Raw genomic sequence first — 19,087 nt, 5'->3', positions numbered from 1 at the left:
TAGCCAGTGCACAAAGGCTCCGTCACGTGTGGGTTTCCCCTTAACTCACGCCGATGGGCTGGAGAGATGCTTAAGATCGCTGGCTTCTGTAACAAAGGCACACCCAGCGGTAGCTCAGATCATCTTTAATTCCAGCTCCAGGGGATCCAGTGCCCTATTATGGTTCTGTGGGCACCAGGCACTTATAAGGTGTGTGCATGCACACACACACACACACACACACACCAAGGGAAAAAAAAAAAAAAACAGCCTAGTACCTCCGAACATGTCTTTATTTGAAATACTGCTGTTGCAGGTACACTAGGTTGAGGCCAGCTTTAATCCAATGTGATGATTCTTTATAAAAGGATTTGGACACTGACCCTGGAAGATGTGGCGTGAAGGCGGAGGCAGAGATCGGGGGCTGTTCTGCCAGCCAAGCAGCTGAGGACAGGCTTTTGGAAGCCCGGGAAAGCCTGCTGAGGCTCCCATGTAGCTTGCAGAGAACCTGCCCCCTTTAGTCCTCTGACTCTTTCAATCATTTGCTGGGTCTGACCCCAGGGCTGTGTGGCAGGACACCCACTTCCTACCCTGTCTCAGCTGGCATCCGGTTATACCCTGCTCACTGCCTGGGATGGAATCCTTCAGGAAAGCAGAGCTGGGCAACCAAGGACCAGCTCAGAGCAGCACCAGGGTGGAGCCAAGGGCTGTGGGGTAGGAGGCTGATGTCTGCCAGCACCAGGAAGATTGCATTTTTAGAATGACATACAAGGGATTTTAAATTCTCAGTTCAAGACAGAGTGAGAAAGCCAGGAAGCACGTGGGGCTGCTAGGAGAGAAAAGCAAGCTTCCTGTGGCAGGGCTGCTGTGCCCGCGATCGCAGGCAGGCTGTACCCAGCAGGGTGCAGGATTACAAGGTAAATTGAATTCTCAGACTCTGCAGGTCATCTGTGCAAGAGTAGGAGCAGAAAGCCAGAGAGCACTGGGACAAAGGGGGTAGGGGGCGCTGGCAGTAGCCCCTCTCCAGGGAGCCCCTTGTGCCAGACCCTGCAGGCCTCTGCACAGCCCCCTTGCTTGCAGGACATACCTGCGGCAGTAACACACTCGGGAGCTTGTGGCTCCTTGCCACCTTCAGACCTGACTGAAGTGAGAACTAGCTGAGTCCTGCCACAAACATCACACACACACACACACACACACACACACACACACACAAGCACGCACGCACACCATGGCTTTGCTATCTGGCTGGGTAATGTTGGAGAGATGGACTCAGAGGCCACAAAGGCTCAGCCACTGGCTCTCTGAATGTGGATAGCTGACACATACCCCAAGCCCTGGACTCCAGCGCTGGCTTACCCGTCTGTGAAAAGCCCGGACAGTTTGCTTGGCTATGACTCCCACAGCTATTCCACTAGGATATGTCAGCTCCTTAGCACAACAGAAAGAAAACAGACAGACAAACAAACAAACAAACAAAAAAACGAAAGCAAGTTGTGGCATTCTCTGGAAGGGAGGTGTGCTAAAGTCAAGCTGTCAGGACAAAGCCACCCCGTACCTGTCTTGTCTCCCCAGGATGCAGCCATATTTGTGTGTTTTGCAACTCTAAAACAGAAACCCGCCACAAACAACAGAGCAGGACAGTTGGTGTGGCCACGTGGTTTCAGGAGGCTGCACTTCTTTGCTGTGCAGGGAGCGTAGCAAAGCAGCTCGGGCCACGGCAGCAGGAGTGGGAGGCAGCAGGTGTTCACAGTGGCCTGGGAGCCAGAGAGAAACAGAACCATTAACCTCCAAAGGCCGTCACAGTGGCCTACTTTTGCCAGCCAGGGGCCAACACCTATAGGTTCCATAATCCACCTCCCCCATCACTGGTCAGCGCTTGGGCCTCCTGGGGCTGTTCACTTTCACACCATGGCTGCGCACCTTTCACAGAGGACCCAGAAGCTTGTCCGTGAGGAAGCCTGCAGACCAGAGATGAGGTGGGAGATGTTGTCATCCAAATGGGGTCCTTGACTCCTCAGGGACCCCGGGTAGGCAGGGTGGGGCCCGTTCCAAGAAGGATGCCAGGTCTGGAGCAGCAGGCAGGAGAAACAGAGCTGGGAGGGCCTGAAGTCGCTGTGAACACTCTAAAGCAAAGGACGGCCATCTTTAAAAAGGCCAGCGGGGGCCAGCAGTCCAGACTCAGAGTCTCAGCGCCAGCAGGCTGGGGACATGGCTTGGGGTGAAGCACATGTCCTTCGAGCCTGGCTTCCTGAATTCAGGTTCTCCAAACCCAGGGAAAACCCAGCCACCATTGCAAAGTGGCTGCAATCCCCGCAGCCAGGAGCGAAGGGAGGTGGAAACAAGCTCTCCAGAAGCCCAGGAGCCGGCTAGCCTGCTGCGAGTGACAGCAAAAGATCGTGCCTCAAACAAGGGAAAGGTAGGACCTGAGGTTGTCCTCTGAGCTCTACATGTAGACTGTGGCACTTGCATGCCTGCACTCACGTGAAAACACATACGTGCTGGGGCGGGGGGGGGGTGTCTCAGTGGAAAGCCAGGACTCTCACCTGATTCCCAAGGGCAGGCCACAGACAGACAGATAGCAATGACCTACCCAGCATCATGTGCAGGTTCCCTCAACCTCCCCTCTGCCTTCTTGAGGCACCAACAATCACCATCAGTTATCCACAGCCACAACCCAGAGCAGGTAAAAGCAGCCCCGGTTCATCTGTCTCACAGCTGTGGGTTTATGTCGCGCTTGTCAGGGAGGCTCTGCCCTGCTGACCTCAGCTGCGGCGGCACAGCTGGTAGGGATACTCTGTGACGTGTCTCACTGCCACAAGTGGAGTCTCAGCTGCTTGTCTTGTGTCTGAGGTGAAACAACTGCCAGAGACAGCCTAAAGAAGGATTTGTTTCCACTCAGTTTCAGAAACTTCAACCTGCAGTGTCCGGCGCCACTGATTCTGGGCCAGTGGCGAGGCCTCATGGCAGCAGGAGCTGTGGAGGTGGAGCCTGCTCGCATGAGTGGGTAGTGAGCAGAGATGGCACACTGGATCAGGGGACAGGCATCACCCTCAAAGGCACTCACCAGCACCCTTCCTCCACCTTAGCTCCGTTTGCTGAAGTCCCCCCAACCTCCCCAAATAGCACAGCTGGGAAGGGTTGTGGGGGACTCTCGCAAAAACTAACACATCCTGACGGGCTTCCTTTTCAGGCTGGCTTGATGGCTGAGTTTCAAGAGCAAGCATACAGAGGTGTCAGAAGGGAGCTAGTCTACATCTGTGGCCTGGACTGAAAAGCATCGTGACGGCCCTAATCACAGCCTCACCGCCAGTGTGGTTATTTCTCTTCAGATGCTCCCTCCTGAGTCAGCTTTGTGAGCTGGGCCCTGGAAAAACTTCTCCGGTGAGTGCAAGGTTGGGCTCTGTCAGCAGAGGGTGCTGGAATTGAGGAAGGCCTGGAGGTGGAATGAGCCTCTATCTCCCTCTTTCTCTCTCTCTCCCTCCCTTCCTCCTCCGTCTGTGTGTGTGTGTGTGTGTGTGTGTGTGTGTGTGTGTGTGTGTGTATGTCTGTCTGTCTGTCTGTCTGTCTGTCTGTCTCTGTCTCTGTCTCTCATTGGACAGGACGTCACACCCTAGCCCCAGCCCTCCTTTGGGGGCTCAGCATCCCCCTTCCTCTAGCCCTGCAGCTCCCAGCCTGCCGGCCCCTTCAGAGAGTGGCTTCTTCCAGACTCTGCTGTCAGGTGGAGCTCTTCACCACACACGCCCTTTCTGGGTCTTGTAACTAGCCAGCACCTCTCCTCCAAAGAATCCTACAATTATCCTTCTTCACCAAAGACAGCACCCCCCCCCCCAACAATCTCCCCAGCCGGGGCAAAGCATTCTCTAGACACTCCGAAACTCCCCACAGTCTTTCTCCGCATTTGCCCCTCCTGCGTCCCTTAAGTTCTCGTGTGCCCTCTGGGTGGCTGCAGGTCTAGTGGGTCACTGTTCTCTGCCCAGGCGACCAGCACTGCTTCTGTCTTGTTCTGGGACTGCACAGGAGCTCCCTCACAGTCCGAGGAGGCAGGGCTTCCCAGATGGACGTGCAGTGGACTTCCGGCCTTGGCCCTGGGCTTTAATGTGCCTCTGAGCTTCTGACCTATGGGAAAGGGAGTCCTGTCCGTGGCACGTGGACAGCCTCTGGGGAAGCTGCCTCCAGTGGCTGTGGCGATAAAGGGCCACTTAACATGACACGGGGTCCAAGTCACTGCTGCATGTCGCCAGGTGGCTGCAGGGTGAGCATCCTGCAGAGATCTCCCCAGTGCGGGGGCCTTTGCAGGGTCGCTCCACGGCAAAGCCCTCAGCTCTCAGAAGCCAGCGCTCCCTGGCCGTGCTGAGGGGGCTATCCCTTCTCGTGGCCACAGCAGCGGCATTGCTGCAGATCGGGGCCTGAAGACACACACTAGACCACAACGCAGCCCTTGCACCTGGCCACAAGAACTTCCCAGAGGCTGGACTGTCATTTGGGGTGTAGCTGGGTGGTAGAGCCCTCGCCTAACAGAGTCCTGGGTCCTGCACCCAACACCAGAGGGAGAAAGAGTTAGGACTTTGATGGAAAGACAAGAACCCTGAACTCAGGAGGAAACGGGACTCATGGCCTTGGGCCTCGCAAACACATGAACTGTCTCCGGCAGAGCGACCTGCAATGGCTGAGGGAGCTGGAGCCCACATTTAGGGATCTTTTTATGAGCCCACGCGTCAGGAGTCCACATTTAGGGATCTTTTTATGAGCCCACGCGTGGTAAATCCTCAGGAGTCCCCTCCTCCTTGAGGACCTTCGCAGCCACCTTTTCTTGCCATGAGGCCTGTGGTCAAGTGCCAGGGGCCAGGCACATGGCGTGCCGTGTCAGGAAATGGCTTGGGATGGAAATCGGAGATTTTTGACCTGTGAAGGACTAAAGAGGGTGCTATATACTTGCACGCAGTCTCGGTGCTCAGAAGGCTGCAGCAGGAGGCTCACGAGGTTAAGGCCTGCCTGAGCCACAGCAAAACAGCCTCAAAAAATAAAGAGGAGTGAACACAAAATATTTCATGTTTGGAAAAGACACAAGGTTTCTGTCCACTGGCTTCCTGTTCTTCTGTTCCTTGATGTCTGTGTGTGTGCATGAACGTGCTGGGTGCGTATGCTTGTGTGTGTGTGTGTGTGTGTGTGTGTGTGCTGGGTGTGCTTGTATGTATGTGTGTGCTTTGCAATCCTTTTTTGTTTGTTTTTCAAGACAAGGTTTCTTTGTGTGGCCTTGGCTGTCCTGGACTCACTCTGTAGACCAGGCTGGGCTGGAACTCACAGAGATCTGCCTGCCTCTGCCTCCCACGTACTGGGATTTCAGGCGTGCACCACCACCACCTGGTAACCACCCGGTAAAGCAACAGCAATTCTTTAAGATTTACTCACTTGCTATATAGACAATGTTCTGTCTGCCCAGAAAAGCCATCTCATTACACATGGTTGTGAGCTGCCATGTGGGTGCTGGGAATTGAACTCAGGACCTCTGGAAGAGCAACCAGTGCTCTTCACCTCTGAGCCATCTCTCCAGCCCTCCAGTTCTTTTAAAATAGAGAAACCTTACTGGGCATGGTGGCTCACATCTTTAATCCCAGCACTTGGGAGGCAGAAGCAAGTGGATCTTCCTGAGTTCAAGGCTGGCTTGGTATACATAGTGAGTTCCAAGACAGCCAGGGTTATATAACAAGGCATTGTCGAAAAATAAGCAAATATATGTAAATGTATTTATATGTGTAAATATATTTATATATGTAAATATATATTTGCATACCTAAGTATATTTATATATGATATAATACAATATATAATATATATTTATATAAGTAAATATAAATAAATAAATAAGTATATATTTTAGCTTTCAGGCTGTACGGGAGGGGGGCGCTCAAGCCAATTTTGGCTCATAGGCCATAGCTGCCAAATCCTGGCTTAGAGACTGCAAGAATTCAGACATTTTCAGCTCTGCACTGGCAGAGAACTAGGGAGAGGGTGTGGAAGAGCTTCCAGAGTGTTAGACCAGGGAGGCTGATGCAGCCCTGGTGGCCAGCCGCACCCTAGGCACACGGGTGCGTCCTCAGTGAGTGGCGCTGCATGCCAGGAGTCCTAACACAGCGTAGACAGGAATGGACAGCCAGCAAAGCCGGCGTGCGGTGCAGCCAGCATTGTGGTGCCACCTTGGTCTGCACAGCAAGGCGCAGGCCAGGGCTCTATCAGGTGGCACCTGTGCCCCACACCCCAGAGCATGGCCTTCACGAGGGCTTGAAACCACACTAATGGGAAGCTCCACCTCCTGAAAGTTCCACAGAGCTGCTCTTTACAGCCGTGCTGGCCACAGGGACAGGGTACTGTTGCTGAGATTTCACGGGCCGGCTGGCTGTGAGCATCGGAAACTAAGATCCAACAGCTAGCCACCGAGGTGGGTGGCTGAGCCCGTTTAGAGCAGCTGCATGCACAGGGCCCTGGAACACAGGACTCAATGTGTTCGGCGAATCCAAGCAGAACCAACCAAAACTCTAGAAACTGCTTCAGACAGAAGAGCCAGAACCCTAGGTCTGACAGCGGGGCCTGCCTCAAGCCATCACCATAAGTGTTCCTCTCGGCCTCTGGGCTGTTCTTTTCACACTGTGGATGGGGGGAGGGGCAGAAAAATGCAGGCAGTTCAGGAATCCGAAGGTGCTGGTTGTGGAGGGCTGTCACCAGCTCTACAGGACCCAGGATGGGTGGGGCCTGAGGGCAAGGCTGTGCCGGAAGTCCAGGAAGGTATGGATGAAGAAGGCTTAGCAATCGCACAACTCCTGTGCTGCCTCTCAAAGGGATGATTCCCGTGGAGGAAGCTGGAGCACTTGCCTCCTGACCAAGGCAATGAATTCAGGGCAACAGTGCACCCTTGGGGGCTTTTAGGGTGTAGAGATCCAGGCATCAGTGTCTTGGCACCCCAGTTAACACACCAAGAGCCTAAGAGGGCAGGATTACAGAATTCCTGGGGCCACTGCATCAGCCCCAGCCATCAGCAGCCCAAGACCTCAAGAAAGAAAGTAGGACCCCTGTGTCCTGATCACAGCAGGGGGTGGGGGGACTACGGGACCAGGTGACGACGCCAGATGGTAGGTGCACGTTGATGCATAGCATCTCAGCAAGCATTTATAGGTCCAAAACACTGGCTGCAGCTTAAGGAAATTCAGCACTTCATGTTCAGCGCTAGGCGGGGGGGGGGGGGGGGGGGGGGGGGCGTCGGCTGGGCGTTTTTGAAGGTCGGGAAGCCTGGCTTAGGCTCGCCCATCTGAGAGGCACTGAATTAATCAAAGGTCCCATTCGAGTAGCCGAAAGGGGAGGGAGGGCGTTAGCACCGCGGAGGAAGTCCAGGAAGGCGGGGCGCACCGTCAGGACGGAGCTGCTTCGCGTTCTGCAGCGCGTGGCTCCGCGCGGCCGCCGTAGGGCGGGCGGAGTACGGTGGCCGCGGGGCGGCGGCGACGGGCTCGGCCGGCCGGCTGGCTCGGGGCCGCCATGGGCAACCTGTTTGGCCGGAAGAAGCAGAGCCGGGTCACCGAACAGGACAGGGCCATCTTGGTGAGGGGCCGAAGGCGGGCGGGGGCCCTGGTCCCGTGGGGGAAACTGAGGCGGGAAGCGGAGCGAGCCGCGCTTCCGGTGCCATCGGGCGCCCAGCTGCAGACACACCTGGACCGGCCGCAGCTCGGCCCGGACAGAGCCGGATCGTGTCTAGTGGCTGAGCGCAGATCTGTGAGAGAAGGTGCCAGGAAACAAGCTGCTGGCAGCCAGTGGCCTTGGCACCCCAAACTATAAGTTACTAAAAGTTCCTAGGTAAAGCCCCCAGATAAAGAACCCGCAGGCGTGGCTGTCACTAAAGGTCTTAGAGTGATTCTTACAGGGAAAGGATGCTCATCCCCACCTCTGCAGCCCCTGGGGCCCCCCGGGACACTCCTGTGTCAGGAGTGGGCCCCCCATTTCTCAGAACTGTCACAGAGGTGGGCCCTGCGCACAGACAGGGCGAGTCTGCTCCTCCGTGAGGGTCCGGGGCTCAGGACTCCTCTGTGAAGCACACGCCTGAACAATGCCAGAGCTCAGGGACACGGCAAAGCGAGAGCCTAGCCCCAGCTGCTGCCGCCACCTGCCTGGTGTGCTCAGATGGCACAGCCTGGCATCCTGCAGCTCCATTCCTCTCCCCGGGCAAGCCAGACTCCTGATGCTTTGTGCACAGCTGGCGGAAGTAACTACCCAGGAAGGGAGAGCACGTGCAGCCTAGCCAGGGTCTCCAAATCTGAAGCTGGGAACAGTGAGCACTTTCTCTCGTGCAGCCGATGCCCGAGGGGTGGGCAGACCCTGTAGAGAACACTGGGTGAAGGTGGGGGACCTGGGAACTTACGTCACCCCCAGCCAGCAGAGCCCCCCAGCTAGCCTGCTTTCCCACGTGACCTCGGTGTATGGCGAATGGCATCCCTCTGGATGAACCCTGAAGGTGCCCATTGCCTTCACCCAAAATGGTCTGCCCTCCAGGTGTTCTGGGTGTGACGGGTGCCCAGGGCATGCACCTGTCCACTGTAGCTCCACCTGAAGTGGCAGCATTTGGGCACAAAATGGGAATGGCCTACGTAGGGAGGACTGGCCACAGCTGAACAGTGGCCATGCAAGGTCTGTGGGGCACAGCGGAAAGGCGGCGCGACAGCCCTGCACATACTGCCACGTGGCTATTGTCCAGTCAGGCGATGACAGTGGAGACAGGAAAGCCAAGTGCGTGATAAAAGTGGGAAGAGTCGTGTGGTGGGAAATGCTCAGTGGGGGGGGCTCGGGCAACACTGTCTCAGAAAGAAAGGTGGGGAGGTGGAGGATGGCGAGCAACCCCTCCAGGGCCTGGTGCCCACTTGAGTGCCCACAGAGCTCAGGCTGCTCCCAGCCTGGTCTTCCAGTGTTGGGGCCAAGCTGTGACTGAGTAGGGTGAGAGTCTACTCCTTGGCCCCTTTGTGGGGGGCTGGCAGCCTCCGGGGTGTAGGACTGGAGATGTTTCTGCACACTGTCCCACACCCTGTGGGTGGCAGAGGCCCTGGTGAGAGGGTTGCCCGGCCCTTCCTGACCATGCGGGCTGGTATGAAGCTGGCAGGAGCGGCTGAGCGGGCTGCACCCTTGCTTTCTCCCCAGCAACTGAAGCAGCAGAGGGACAAGCTGAGGCAGTACCAGAAGAGGGTCACGCAGCAGCTGGAGAGGGAGCGTGCGCTGGCCAGGCAGCTGCTGCGGGATGGCAGGAAAGAGTAAGAGCACTTCCGTGGGAATGTGGGAAAGGGGCATGGTGGGAGAGGAGGCATTTGCCCGCACCGGAGCCAGGGCAGACTCCGCGGCTTCCCCTGCAGACGGGCCAAGCTGCTGCTCAAGAAGAAGAGGTACCGGGAGCAGCTGCTCGATAGGACAGAGAACCAGATCAGCAGCCTGGAAGCCATGGTAGGCAGTGGCCGGAGCCTTTCCTGGGAACCTGAGTGCCTGGGGAACAGGGTTGAGGCTGGGCCACCCTGGGGCGGGAGGAGGGGAACACTCAGGGTCTGTCTTTTGGGTGAGAGCTTGGTTTGCCCCTGCTGGCTGGAGCCACAGAAAGGCCGCCAGCACCCTTTGATTGTCCTCCAGCACTTTCTTGGTAAGTCCCACAGCAGGGACCAGAAAGGGTGGGACATTCCTTCCAGTGCCAGAAGCCTGTCACCCAAGCCGGTGTGGAGCCAAGCGGGGCTTCTGACCACCATCCGCTGCTTTCAGGTTCAGAGCATCGAGTTCACGCAGATTGAGATGAAGGTGATGGAGGGGCTTCAGGTGGGCAACGAGTGTCTCAAGAAGATGCACCAGGTAGGTCCTCGGGGCCGGGTGTGGGTGGGAGCAGCCACAGGGCCCAGAGGCCAGGGGGGCTCAGGCTAGATTGGAGCCCGAGCCTAGCGGCATTGGGGGATTGTCAGTGCCTGGCAGGGACCTGAGGGAGATGTGGCACAGCACAACCTTTGAGCCGGGTTCGCTGGTGCTGGATGGCAGGAAGTGGTGCCATAGGTGCCTACCTGGAGCTCAGGGAGCAGCATGGGTGTGGCAAGGGCCTGGGCAGGGATCCAAGGGCTCAGAGGCCAGAGGTTGGGCTAGCTGTGTCTCTGGGTGTCTGAGTGGGGCCTGGGGCTCACTGCTTCAGCCGGCAGAGGTGCTGTATTGACTGGGTGCCAAGGAAGTCTAGGCACCACCCAGGAAGGATTTCCAGTTCTGACCCTGTCAGGGTCACTCTGGCTCTGGGAAGGTCTGGGCAGGGGAAGGCAGGTGTGGCTGAAAGCCAAGGGCAGGCCCATTTCCCTGGATCTGCTGAAGGAGAGACAGGATTCGGGTGCAGCTACGGGGCCCCCATTTGCCTCACTGAGTAGCTCTGGAACCCCCTCCCCCAGGTGATGTCCATTGAGGAGGTGGAGAGGATCCTGGACGAGACCCAGGAGGCAGTAGAGTACCAGCGGGTATGTGCTGCTGGGCCCAGGCCCACCCATTGCCGGGTTGGCACGCATGTGCCTAGCCCCTCCTGCCCATGGGAACCCAAAGCCCCACCCGGCACGCTCCTCAATGCCTGTCTCCCTTCCACAGCAAATTGATGAGCTGCTGGCTGGAAGCTTCACCCAGGAGGATGAGGATGCCATCCTGGAAGAGCTGAATGCAATCACTCAGGTACGGGTGCCCAGGCTGTCTGGAGCCCTGGGGGATGGGGTCCTGTAGGCCTCTGCCTGGCCGTGTTGTGTCCACTGTTAGGCTGAGCCCGGAGTGGTGGCTTCCCGATTTCCTTCCTAAGGTGATTTCCTCTGTGCTGAAGCCAAGCTTCTTCCACACCCGATGCTGGCAGCCGGGAGTTGGGGGAGGGTTTGCAGGCTGACCCGGCAGTTTGCTGCAGGCACTTGTGACCCTTGTGTGGACAGAGGAAATGCTGTGCCTGCCTGCACCGTTAGCCTCTGCTTTCTTTCCTCTTGTGACTCAGTGGAGTCTGTTCCCTCTGTCCAGGCCCTGGGGCCCTACTGTCTGCAGCCCAGGAGCGCTCTCTGGGGCCTGTGGCTACGCCCCTTCCAGGGCCAGGAGCTTTCTGAGCTGCTGGGATGCCCACACTGTGCTCACGGGCACGCTCTCCACGGCCCTCTACCAGTGTAGCTCCACAGACCTTCCCAGCAGAAGCCAGTCACAGCTTCCTGTCCCTGGGGACCCAGCATGCCCTGGGCCACCTCTGTAGCAGGCACCCGCAGGGTTGCTGTGGCTGAGGCAGAGCAGAGCCAGCCAGAGCAGCAGGCTGGCAGCTGCTACTCCGTCTGAGAGCAGCTAGTCAAGAGACCCAGCTCCTCCTGAGAGGCGCGGCAGCCTGTGGTGGCACACGCTCAGCTCATGCCTCACCTGTGCTTCTTGCAGGAACAAATCGAGTTACCAGAGGTCCCTTCGGAGCCCCTTCCTGACATCAGCCCAGGTATCTTTGCATTTTGCCTGTGAGTGTGTTGGTCTGAAGGTGCGTACTCAGGTCTCAAAGGGAGCAGAACCCTTTTCATCTCGCCTTACCCACCGGCGCCACCCACAGCACAGTGGGAAAGTGTACCCGAGCTGTGCCCAGGTTGACAGAGAGCGAGTACCAGGCGTTGGGTTGTTGGGCCCTCTCATGGGAGCCAGACCAGCCCCAGGCATGTTCACTCATTAGCCCTGGGAGGCTTGTCAGCCACTTGGACCCTGGCGGGCTTAGGTCCCGTGTTCTAGCAGTCCTCTGGAACTCTGAGCCCTGGACAGGCTGCCCCTGCAGCATCATGGTCAGTGGATGTAGTAGACAGTCAACGTCATGGTATCTCCACATTTCCCTCTGGTCCTTTGTGACTTCTGGGAGCTCTGAGCCCCCTGAGGCCTGCTGGCAGGCTGTGCCCCTGGCCTCTAGGTCTGCCCAGCTCCCTGTTTATACCTCACCTCCTCTGCTGGCACACCCCTCCCCTGCAGCCCCTGACCTCATCCGAATGATCTCTGTGCTCATCATGAACAACTGTTTTTCCACAGAAGCCCCTGCCAAGGCCAGATCCAGGCAGGCAGAGCTGGTGGCAGCTTCATAACTTAGCCTCTCCAGGGACTCACAGGGATTCTCTGAGGACCGGCCCACAGAGCCTTTGGCTTCGTGAGAACCCTGAGGGCTTCCCGGAGGCCTGAAGGGCTGAACTGGCCGGTGCTGGTGGCTGGAGCAGCAGCTTACACAGGCCCTGACATCAGGGCCCCACAACTCGCCCTTCGCACTTTAGTCTGGATGCATCACGTCTTGCTTGGATTAAGTGGACACTCAGCGCAGCCAGGCCTGGCTTCAGGCAGCTGTGGCCCCCACGGTGCCACAGCCCACTACTCCCGGTGCTGTTCTCATGGCTGACCCAGCCCGTGCGACCTGCGCTCTCGTGAGGAAGCACTTCAGACCTTGGGCTCCCTATGCTTCCTTCTCATCTCTGCTACTCACGTGAGCTGGTGGGGGCTTCAGTTAAGGGGTTCTTACCTTGCCTGGCATCCTGATATCCCTCAGTTTCCTGCAGGCTAGTAGCAGAAACCCTAGGATACTGGTCGTCTCCAAACTATGTGGAACCTCATATGTTGGGGAGGGGGGCCATCCTGCTGAATGGACAAATCTAGGAGCCTGTTCGTGGAAAGTCATCTTGAAAGTGATGACGAGACCCTGTTCCAGTGGGCGTGTACCCCATGGAGTCCTGGACACACTAAGCTGCCAGCCCGTTAGCCACCAGGAGGCACAGAGCTTGGAAGTGACCCCAGGCCCTGTCTTGTTTGATTATGGACAATCTCTGGTCCTTACAGGGCCTTATGTACCTTCAGGGCCCTCCAGGAAAGGAGGGCATCTCTTCCTTAACCCAAAACAGGTCAACCCCAGTATTAAAGTTGACCCTTGCATGGTCTTTGGCCTCCTGGACTTGAGTTTGGTGTCTTGGTGTGGTTCTCTGCATAGGAGCAGTTACATGGGTGGATTGAAGCGTGACCTGACGGAAACAGCCCTAGCCACTATGGTAGGCAAAGCCAGGGGCTGGGTGCTAGACAGCTGGGGACGGGGGGAGGGGAGCTGTGGGCTCCTCCCTGTGGTAGATAAAGTCTGGGACTTCCAGAGATCTAAGGGAACCTTGTTCAGCAGCTGTATCTCAAGGCAGAAGAGGGCAGGGCTCTGGCCACGCCCAGATGCCCATGCTGCATAAGGCTGGTAGTCAGGGCTGCCAGACCCCAGGCCCGGGGCCTCTTAGTGAGAGGCAGGTTGGGGTTGCCGTGCACATGGGAAGCATCGTATCTGCTGACAGCTGGCGAGTGCCCTCTGTGGCGCATCCTCTGCACACAGCCAGGCTTAGCAGCGCAAGGTCTCAGGGCTTCTCAGGAGACGGTGGAACCTGCTGTGCCGGTGGGAACTGGGAGCAGCCCTGAGCGCATGCTTGCCGTCCACCAAACCCCATGGACAAAGTGTGGCCTCGGCTTCTCCTCTGCTGCTGGGGTGCTTGGCCATCCTGAAGGTAGTTTTACTAATGAAGCCCGCTCCTGCCGTGGCCAGGCCCTGCAGCAGGAAAGCTAGGCCCTGGCCACACCTGCAGCCCCTCTCGCTGTGAGCCCAGCCAACACCAGGGCTATAGGCGGAGCTGCAGAGGCCCAGGTGGGCTGGGCTCCATTCAGCTTTCTGTTGTGTCTCACCTGAGCTGGCTGGAGGCTGTCGTTCCCTGGGGGGAGCTGGCCGCACCCCAAGGCAGCCAAGACTCTTACTTCATTTTGGGGATGAGGTCTTGCTGCCCTGTGCTGTCTGCTGGCTGAGGCCTTCTGAACGCTGAGGTGACAGGTGAGTACCTGGCTTGGGGTTCCACCCTTGAGCCTGTGGTCTTTGGCCCTCTCTGCTCCCTCACACTCCTACGCCAGTGTGGTTGGTGTAAGAGCTGTGACAATCGCATGCTGAGTGCAGAGCCTGTGGCAGAGCTGGGGCCCTGCCAGAGACAATCTCTGGAGACTTGGAGGTGGCAGTGGTGTTGTGAATGGGGGCACGGCCAGGCTGGGCTGGGCCTGCAGGACAAACATGGCTCCCTGGAAGACAGCTCATGCTGTGGCCTAGAGGCCCATTCAGGGCAGAAAAGCCAGCTCACAGGAAGGTCTCGGCGAGTTGCTTGGGATAGGACAGTGCAGCAGGAAGAGCGGTTCACAGGGATGCTTCGGGAGCTTGGTCTCCACTGACTCAGTCCAGCTGCCTGTCCTCAGCCGATGAAGCCTTGGCACCTCAGCTCCATCGTGTGTGAGGGCTTGAAGGCGGGGTCCCCACACACTTCCAGCCCCAAAGTCACCCAAATGTAAGTTACATACACCCAAGTCCGGCACAGCGCCTCTCACACTTGTAATCCCGACCCCCAGGGGGGTGGGGGCAGGAGGGGCCAGCTGGGGCTACGCTGTGAGACCCTGGCTCTGGCACAGAGGCTGGGATATGGCTCAGGTAGAGTGCTTTCCTCTTTCCTGGACTCTGGGTTTGATACAGAGAGGTAAGCTGTCTAGAAAGCGCCAGCTTCTGTGACTGAGGATTGTTTTTTACTCTTACTGCATTTATTTCTGTGTGTGGTGCATGCAGGGAACTCGGGAGTCAGTCCTGGGACTAAACTCAGGTCTTCCGGCTTGGTGGCATATGCCTTTACTATGGGGCTCAGCTTTAAAGCCTTTCTTAATTTGTCCTGCTGTAGCAGATTGACTGAGCCTGGGCTAGTCACACTGGACAGAAAGGTGTTTCTCACAGTTGTGGAAGTTGGACATTACAAGTGCCGGCCTCCTGCCAAGGCCTTCTAGCTGCTGCACCACCTGGCTGAAAGCGAGAGGGCAGGAGGGGTGTCTTCCCCCATTCGGACATAGTCCCTCGCGATGGTGGGCCCCTAGTCACAGCTCCCAGCTTTTACATTCTTTCTGCACAGCCTTTCTGGATGCCCCTGAGCCGTGTGGAGGGAGAGACAGAGATGAGCTCAGCACTCACTCCAGCTCCCTGACCAGTTACTGTGCCCACTGCAGAGAGAAGCTTCTCTGGCCGAGGCCAAGCAGCACTCACGTTTGTAGAAACGTAAATGACCTGAAGGACATTTGACAGCTTGTCTGTTTATCAAACCTGTAGCCGGTTCCCCCCAGGGCCTACAACCTCCCTAGGCATGGCCGTCCTAAAGCAAGCCAGAGTCTCATGCAACCACCATGAAAATCCCAGCAATCCCAGCACGGGTCTTGTCAGGCCAAGTGTCAACTTTGAATGGAAGCACAGAAAACCCAGGGACTAAAGCAATCGGTTTACGGTACCAGGCTTGAGTGCACCCCGTGGAGCAGGCCTCAGGTCCAGTCCAAATCAGGTGAACCCATAACCTTTTCGCCAGTGGTTGGCATAGCTTGCCTTGCGGCCCGGTGCCGGAGCATACAGGGGTTCCGCTGGGTAGTACCGAGGGCCTCTTCTCCAGTGGCTGTGTCTGATCACTTCTTGAAAAAGTATGTTTTTGAACTTTTTTTTATGTAGTTATGTGTATGGGTCTTTGATGTTTGCGTGCGCCGAGCACGTTCCCACAGAGCCCAGAAGGGGGCGTCGGGTCAGTGAGGGACTGCTGTGGGCTGTTCTGCTGGGCATTGGAGCCCGGTCACCTCCTTATACTGTCAGACTGCAGTGAAATTTGAACCTGGGTGTTAGGGAAGCAGCGTTGAGAGCAGCCACCACAGCAGTGAACGAAACCACTGAAGCTGGTGACCTGCCCTGTGTGTACAGCAGGCCGCGCCGGGCCCTGTGTGTACAGCAGGCCGTGCGTACAGCAGGCCGCGCCTGCCCTGTGCGTACAGCAGGCCGCGCCGGGCCCTGTGCGTACAGCAGGCCGCGCCTGCCCTGTGCGTACAGCAGGCCGCGCCTGCCCTGTGCGTACAGCAGGCCGCGCCTGCCCTGTGCGTACAGCAGGCCGCGCCTGCCCTGTGCGTACAGCAGGCCGCGCCGGGCCCTGTGCGTACAGCAGGCCGCGCCGGGCCCTGTGCGTACAGCAGGCCGCGCCGGGCCCTGTGCGTACAGCAGGCCGCGCCGGGCCCTGTGCGTACAGCAGGCCGCGCCGGGCCCTGTGCGTACAGCAGGCCGCGCCGGGCCCTGTGCGTACAGCAGGCCGCGCCGGGCCCTGAAGGCCGTGCCGGGCCCTGCAGGCCGTGCCGGGCCCTGTAGGCCGTGCCGGGCCCTGTAGGCCGTGCCGGGCCCTGCAGGCTGCACCGCATCCTGCAGGCTGTACTGTGCCCTGTGCACGGCCAGTAGAAAGCTGTGCTGCAGTAAGGTGGCTCCAGCCAACTCAGAGCCAGGGCGCTGCTGTTGCATTCCATTCTGCAGCTCTGGGGACTCATCCCCGGGCCTCATGAGAGTTAGGCAACCACTCTACCCCCAGTCAGGACACAGCTGTCTGCCGCTCTCCCCACCCTCCTCGTCCCTGGAAACCACTGGTCTGTTTCGAGACCATGGCGCCTGCCATTCCGACAGGGCCCCTGTGGAGCACCGCATGGTCATGTGTGCCCAGGGCAGCCCTTTATCTTGCTGAGTGACAGTCTCTGACGTGGGTGAGCCCTCCACGTTTGTTGGGGAGTGTTGGGATCTGGCGCTTTGCTGCCTGCTGAGCACCAAGCTCGCTGTTCGCGCCTGCCATCCCACTTTTGAGACCAGCCTCAGCTACAGTGAGACCCTGCCTTTTTTATTTCTCCTATGGCCAGGCTGCCCGCTGCTCTGGTGTGGGCACAGGTGTGCGCCCAACCTGAGGGCCAGTTTTGAAGGCCACAGTGGGGCTCAGCCGGTCATCTCCCTGCTGCTGTTTGCCTTGGCCGCTGGCTGGCGGTACGTTCTTTCTCACCTCTGGGAGAAAGGGCGTGATCCCACCAGCCAGGGAGACCTGGGCAGGTAGGCCTGCAGGGAAGCTGCTTTCTCTGGCCCCCTTACTCCCAGGGTGGACCTGTGGACCAGGGCTCAGGCCACTGGACACCTGGATCCTGAGGATCAGGGTGCCTGCCACTCTGCCGTGTTCTCATTGACATTTGCCAACTCTGTGGCAAGCCCACCGGCCTGGGAGAGGAAGGGCTGCTCTCCCAGCACGGCAAAGCCACTCAGCAGCCATTCCTGTCCATCAGTCGTCCCGAGGAGCCAGGCATCCCTGAGCCTTCCATAGCACCCAGTCTGCACGGAGGGTGTGGCCTGCTAGGGTGACGCCCGAGGCCTGCCACCCCAGGTTTCTGAGGGACGTCCCTTCCCATCACCTGGGCGAGGGCTCACAGGGCTTGTAGCAGGGTTCACTGAAGGCGAAGGTCCGAGCGTAGCAGCCGCTCAGCCGTGAACGCTCCTGGGGGTGCGCCTTAGCTGTGTCCTGTGCTTCAGCGTACTGAGGCTGCGGTGGCTCCGGGTGGGCTCAGATGCTCTCACAGCCTCCAAGAAACCCTCAGCCCTCGGCTGCCACCCCATGCCGTCTTCCCCCCTTAGCCCGAAGCGCCCACTGACCTGTTGCTGTACTTTCCCTGTGGTGTGGATGTAAGGCACCCCCCAGGGGCCTCTGGGAGGGCTCGGGGCTGAAAGGCACCAACGAGCACACAGGTGGCCCGAGCTTGAGCCGCTGAAGCTCTTGAGTTGTCCCCTACTGCACATACACTGCGGCACAGGCAGAGTGCGCACACGCACAGACATCTATGCGGGGTTTTTAAGTATTAAAAGCTTACAATGTCCTCTACGGGCTCGCGTGCTTGAGTATTTGGCTTTAACTGGTGGCACTACTCTGGAAGGCTGTATGACCTTAGGGGTGGCGTGGGTCACTGTGTGTGACCTCAGGCCTGTGGTGGATCACTGTGTGTGACCTCAGGGGTGGCGTGGATCACTGTGCTGTGTGTGGGACCTCGGGTGACCTGGATCACTGGGGCTGTGGGCCTGATGGGCTTTTAGCCTTATCTCCACTAGATGGACTGAACCGTTACAAACCGTGAGCCAAAACGAGTTCTCCCTCATGATGCTTCTTGTACGGTCACAGCAGTAAGAAGAATAACTAACACAGCCGTCTGCAGTCGTCGGTGGCCGTCCCCTAGCTTGTGTCTATCTGCTGCAGTGTGTTCTTTCACTGGCCGAACAACATTCCTTTCCAAGACACTCCTGCCTGGCTGTCCATCGCTATGGGGACTCTTGCTTTGCTTCCATGCTTTTCGTTATTGTGAGTCTGGGGTGAATGTCTGCCATTTTTCCTGGTGGAGGCAAACCCGTGTGTGTTCCCCTGACAGCCCACAGCATTCCCAAGTGGCTGTGACACATCACAATCCCAACAGGGCATCAGAGGGCTCACACCTCCCACAGCCATGGCAAGGTGGCGTCTTCCCGTCCATTCCCCAGCTGTCATGGTGAACACCTGAGGTGGTGTGGTCCTGTTTCGCGCACACACGTGCGTGTGTGTGTGTGTATGGGTGCGCGCGTGTGTGTGTGTGTGTGATCCTCAGGTAGTTGGGAGCTGCCTGACCTGGGTGCTGGGACGCTCAGTGCCCTCACCACGGAACCACCTCTCAGCGCTGTCCCTTTTGTTTTGAGCTACATACACTTCGACGGTGTTTAATGGTCCGTGAGCTTTTCTTGTTTGCCGGTGGCCACCGTGACCTTTAGGGACATGTCCTATTCTGAATTAGGCCAGTTGTCTCATTATTGTGTTGTAAGAATTCTTTACTCTGAGCCAGAAGTGCTGGCATAGTCTTTGATCCAGGCTGAGGCAGGATTGTGAGCTCCGGGCCAGTCTGGGTGACACAGTGACTCTGTCCCAGAAAACCAACAAATAAATACAAATAACAAAATAAAATTTGTATATAATCCAGGTATTAGAACCCGGGTGATTTTGGCCCATTTTGTAAGCTGGTTGCTTTTTTTATGGTTTCTTCCAAGTTCAGGTTTTTAAATTTTTTTTCATTGATTCCTTGTTTCACATCATGTAGCACAATCCCACTCATCTCCCTGTTCCTTTGTATCTGACTTTGCAGCCCCCAGAAGAAAATAATAAAAACAACCAAACCAAAACAAAGCAGCCGTCTTTGTGGAAGCTGTGTGTCACGG

The 19,087-nt window shown here is 57.6% G+C and overlaps 1 protein-coding gene across 1 annotated transcript; it reads left to right on the top strand.

Annotated features, from left to right (window-relative positions):
* The first annotated feature begins 7,410 nt into the window (after positions 1-7,410).
* Chmp6 (charged multivesicular body protein 6) lies at positions 7,411-12,942 on the top strand. The gene is made up of 8 exons (XM_021639541.2): positions 7,411-7,569; positions 9,154-9,263; positions 9,363-9,450; positions 9,757-9,843; positions 10,416-10,481; positions 10,606-10,686; positions 11,410-11,464; positions 12,034-12,942. Exons 1-8 carry the CDS (start codon positions 7,507-7,509, stop codon positions 12,084-12,086), a joined length of 603 nt encoding a protein of 200 aa, XP_021495216.1. The 5' UTR covers positions 7,411-7,506; the 3' UTR covers positions 12,087-12,942.
* The last annotated feature ends 6,145 nt before the right edge of the window (positions 12,943-19,087 follow it).

Source organism: Meriones unguiculatus, chromosome 7, assembly GCF_030254825.1.
Source record: "Meriones unguiculatus strain TT.TT164.6M chromosome 7, Bangor_MerUng_6.1, whole genome shotgun sequence".
Lineage (NCBI taxonomy): Eukaryota > Metazoa > Chordata > Mammalia > Rodentia > Muridae > Meriones > Meriones unguiculatus.
This window is presented reverse-complemented; position numbering and strand designations above follow the sequence as displayed.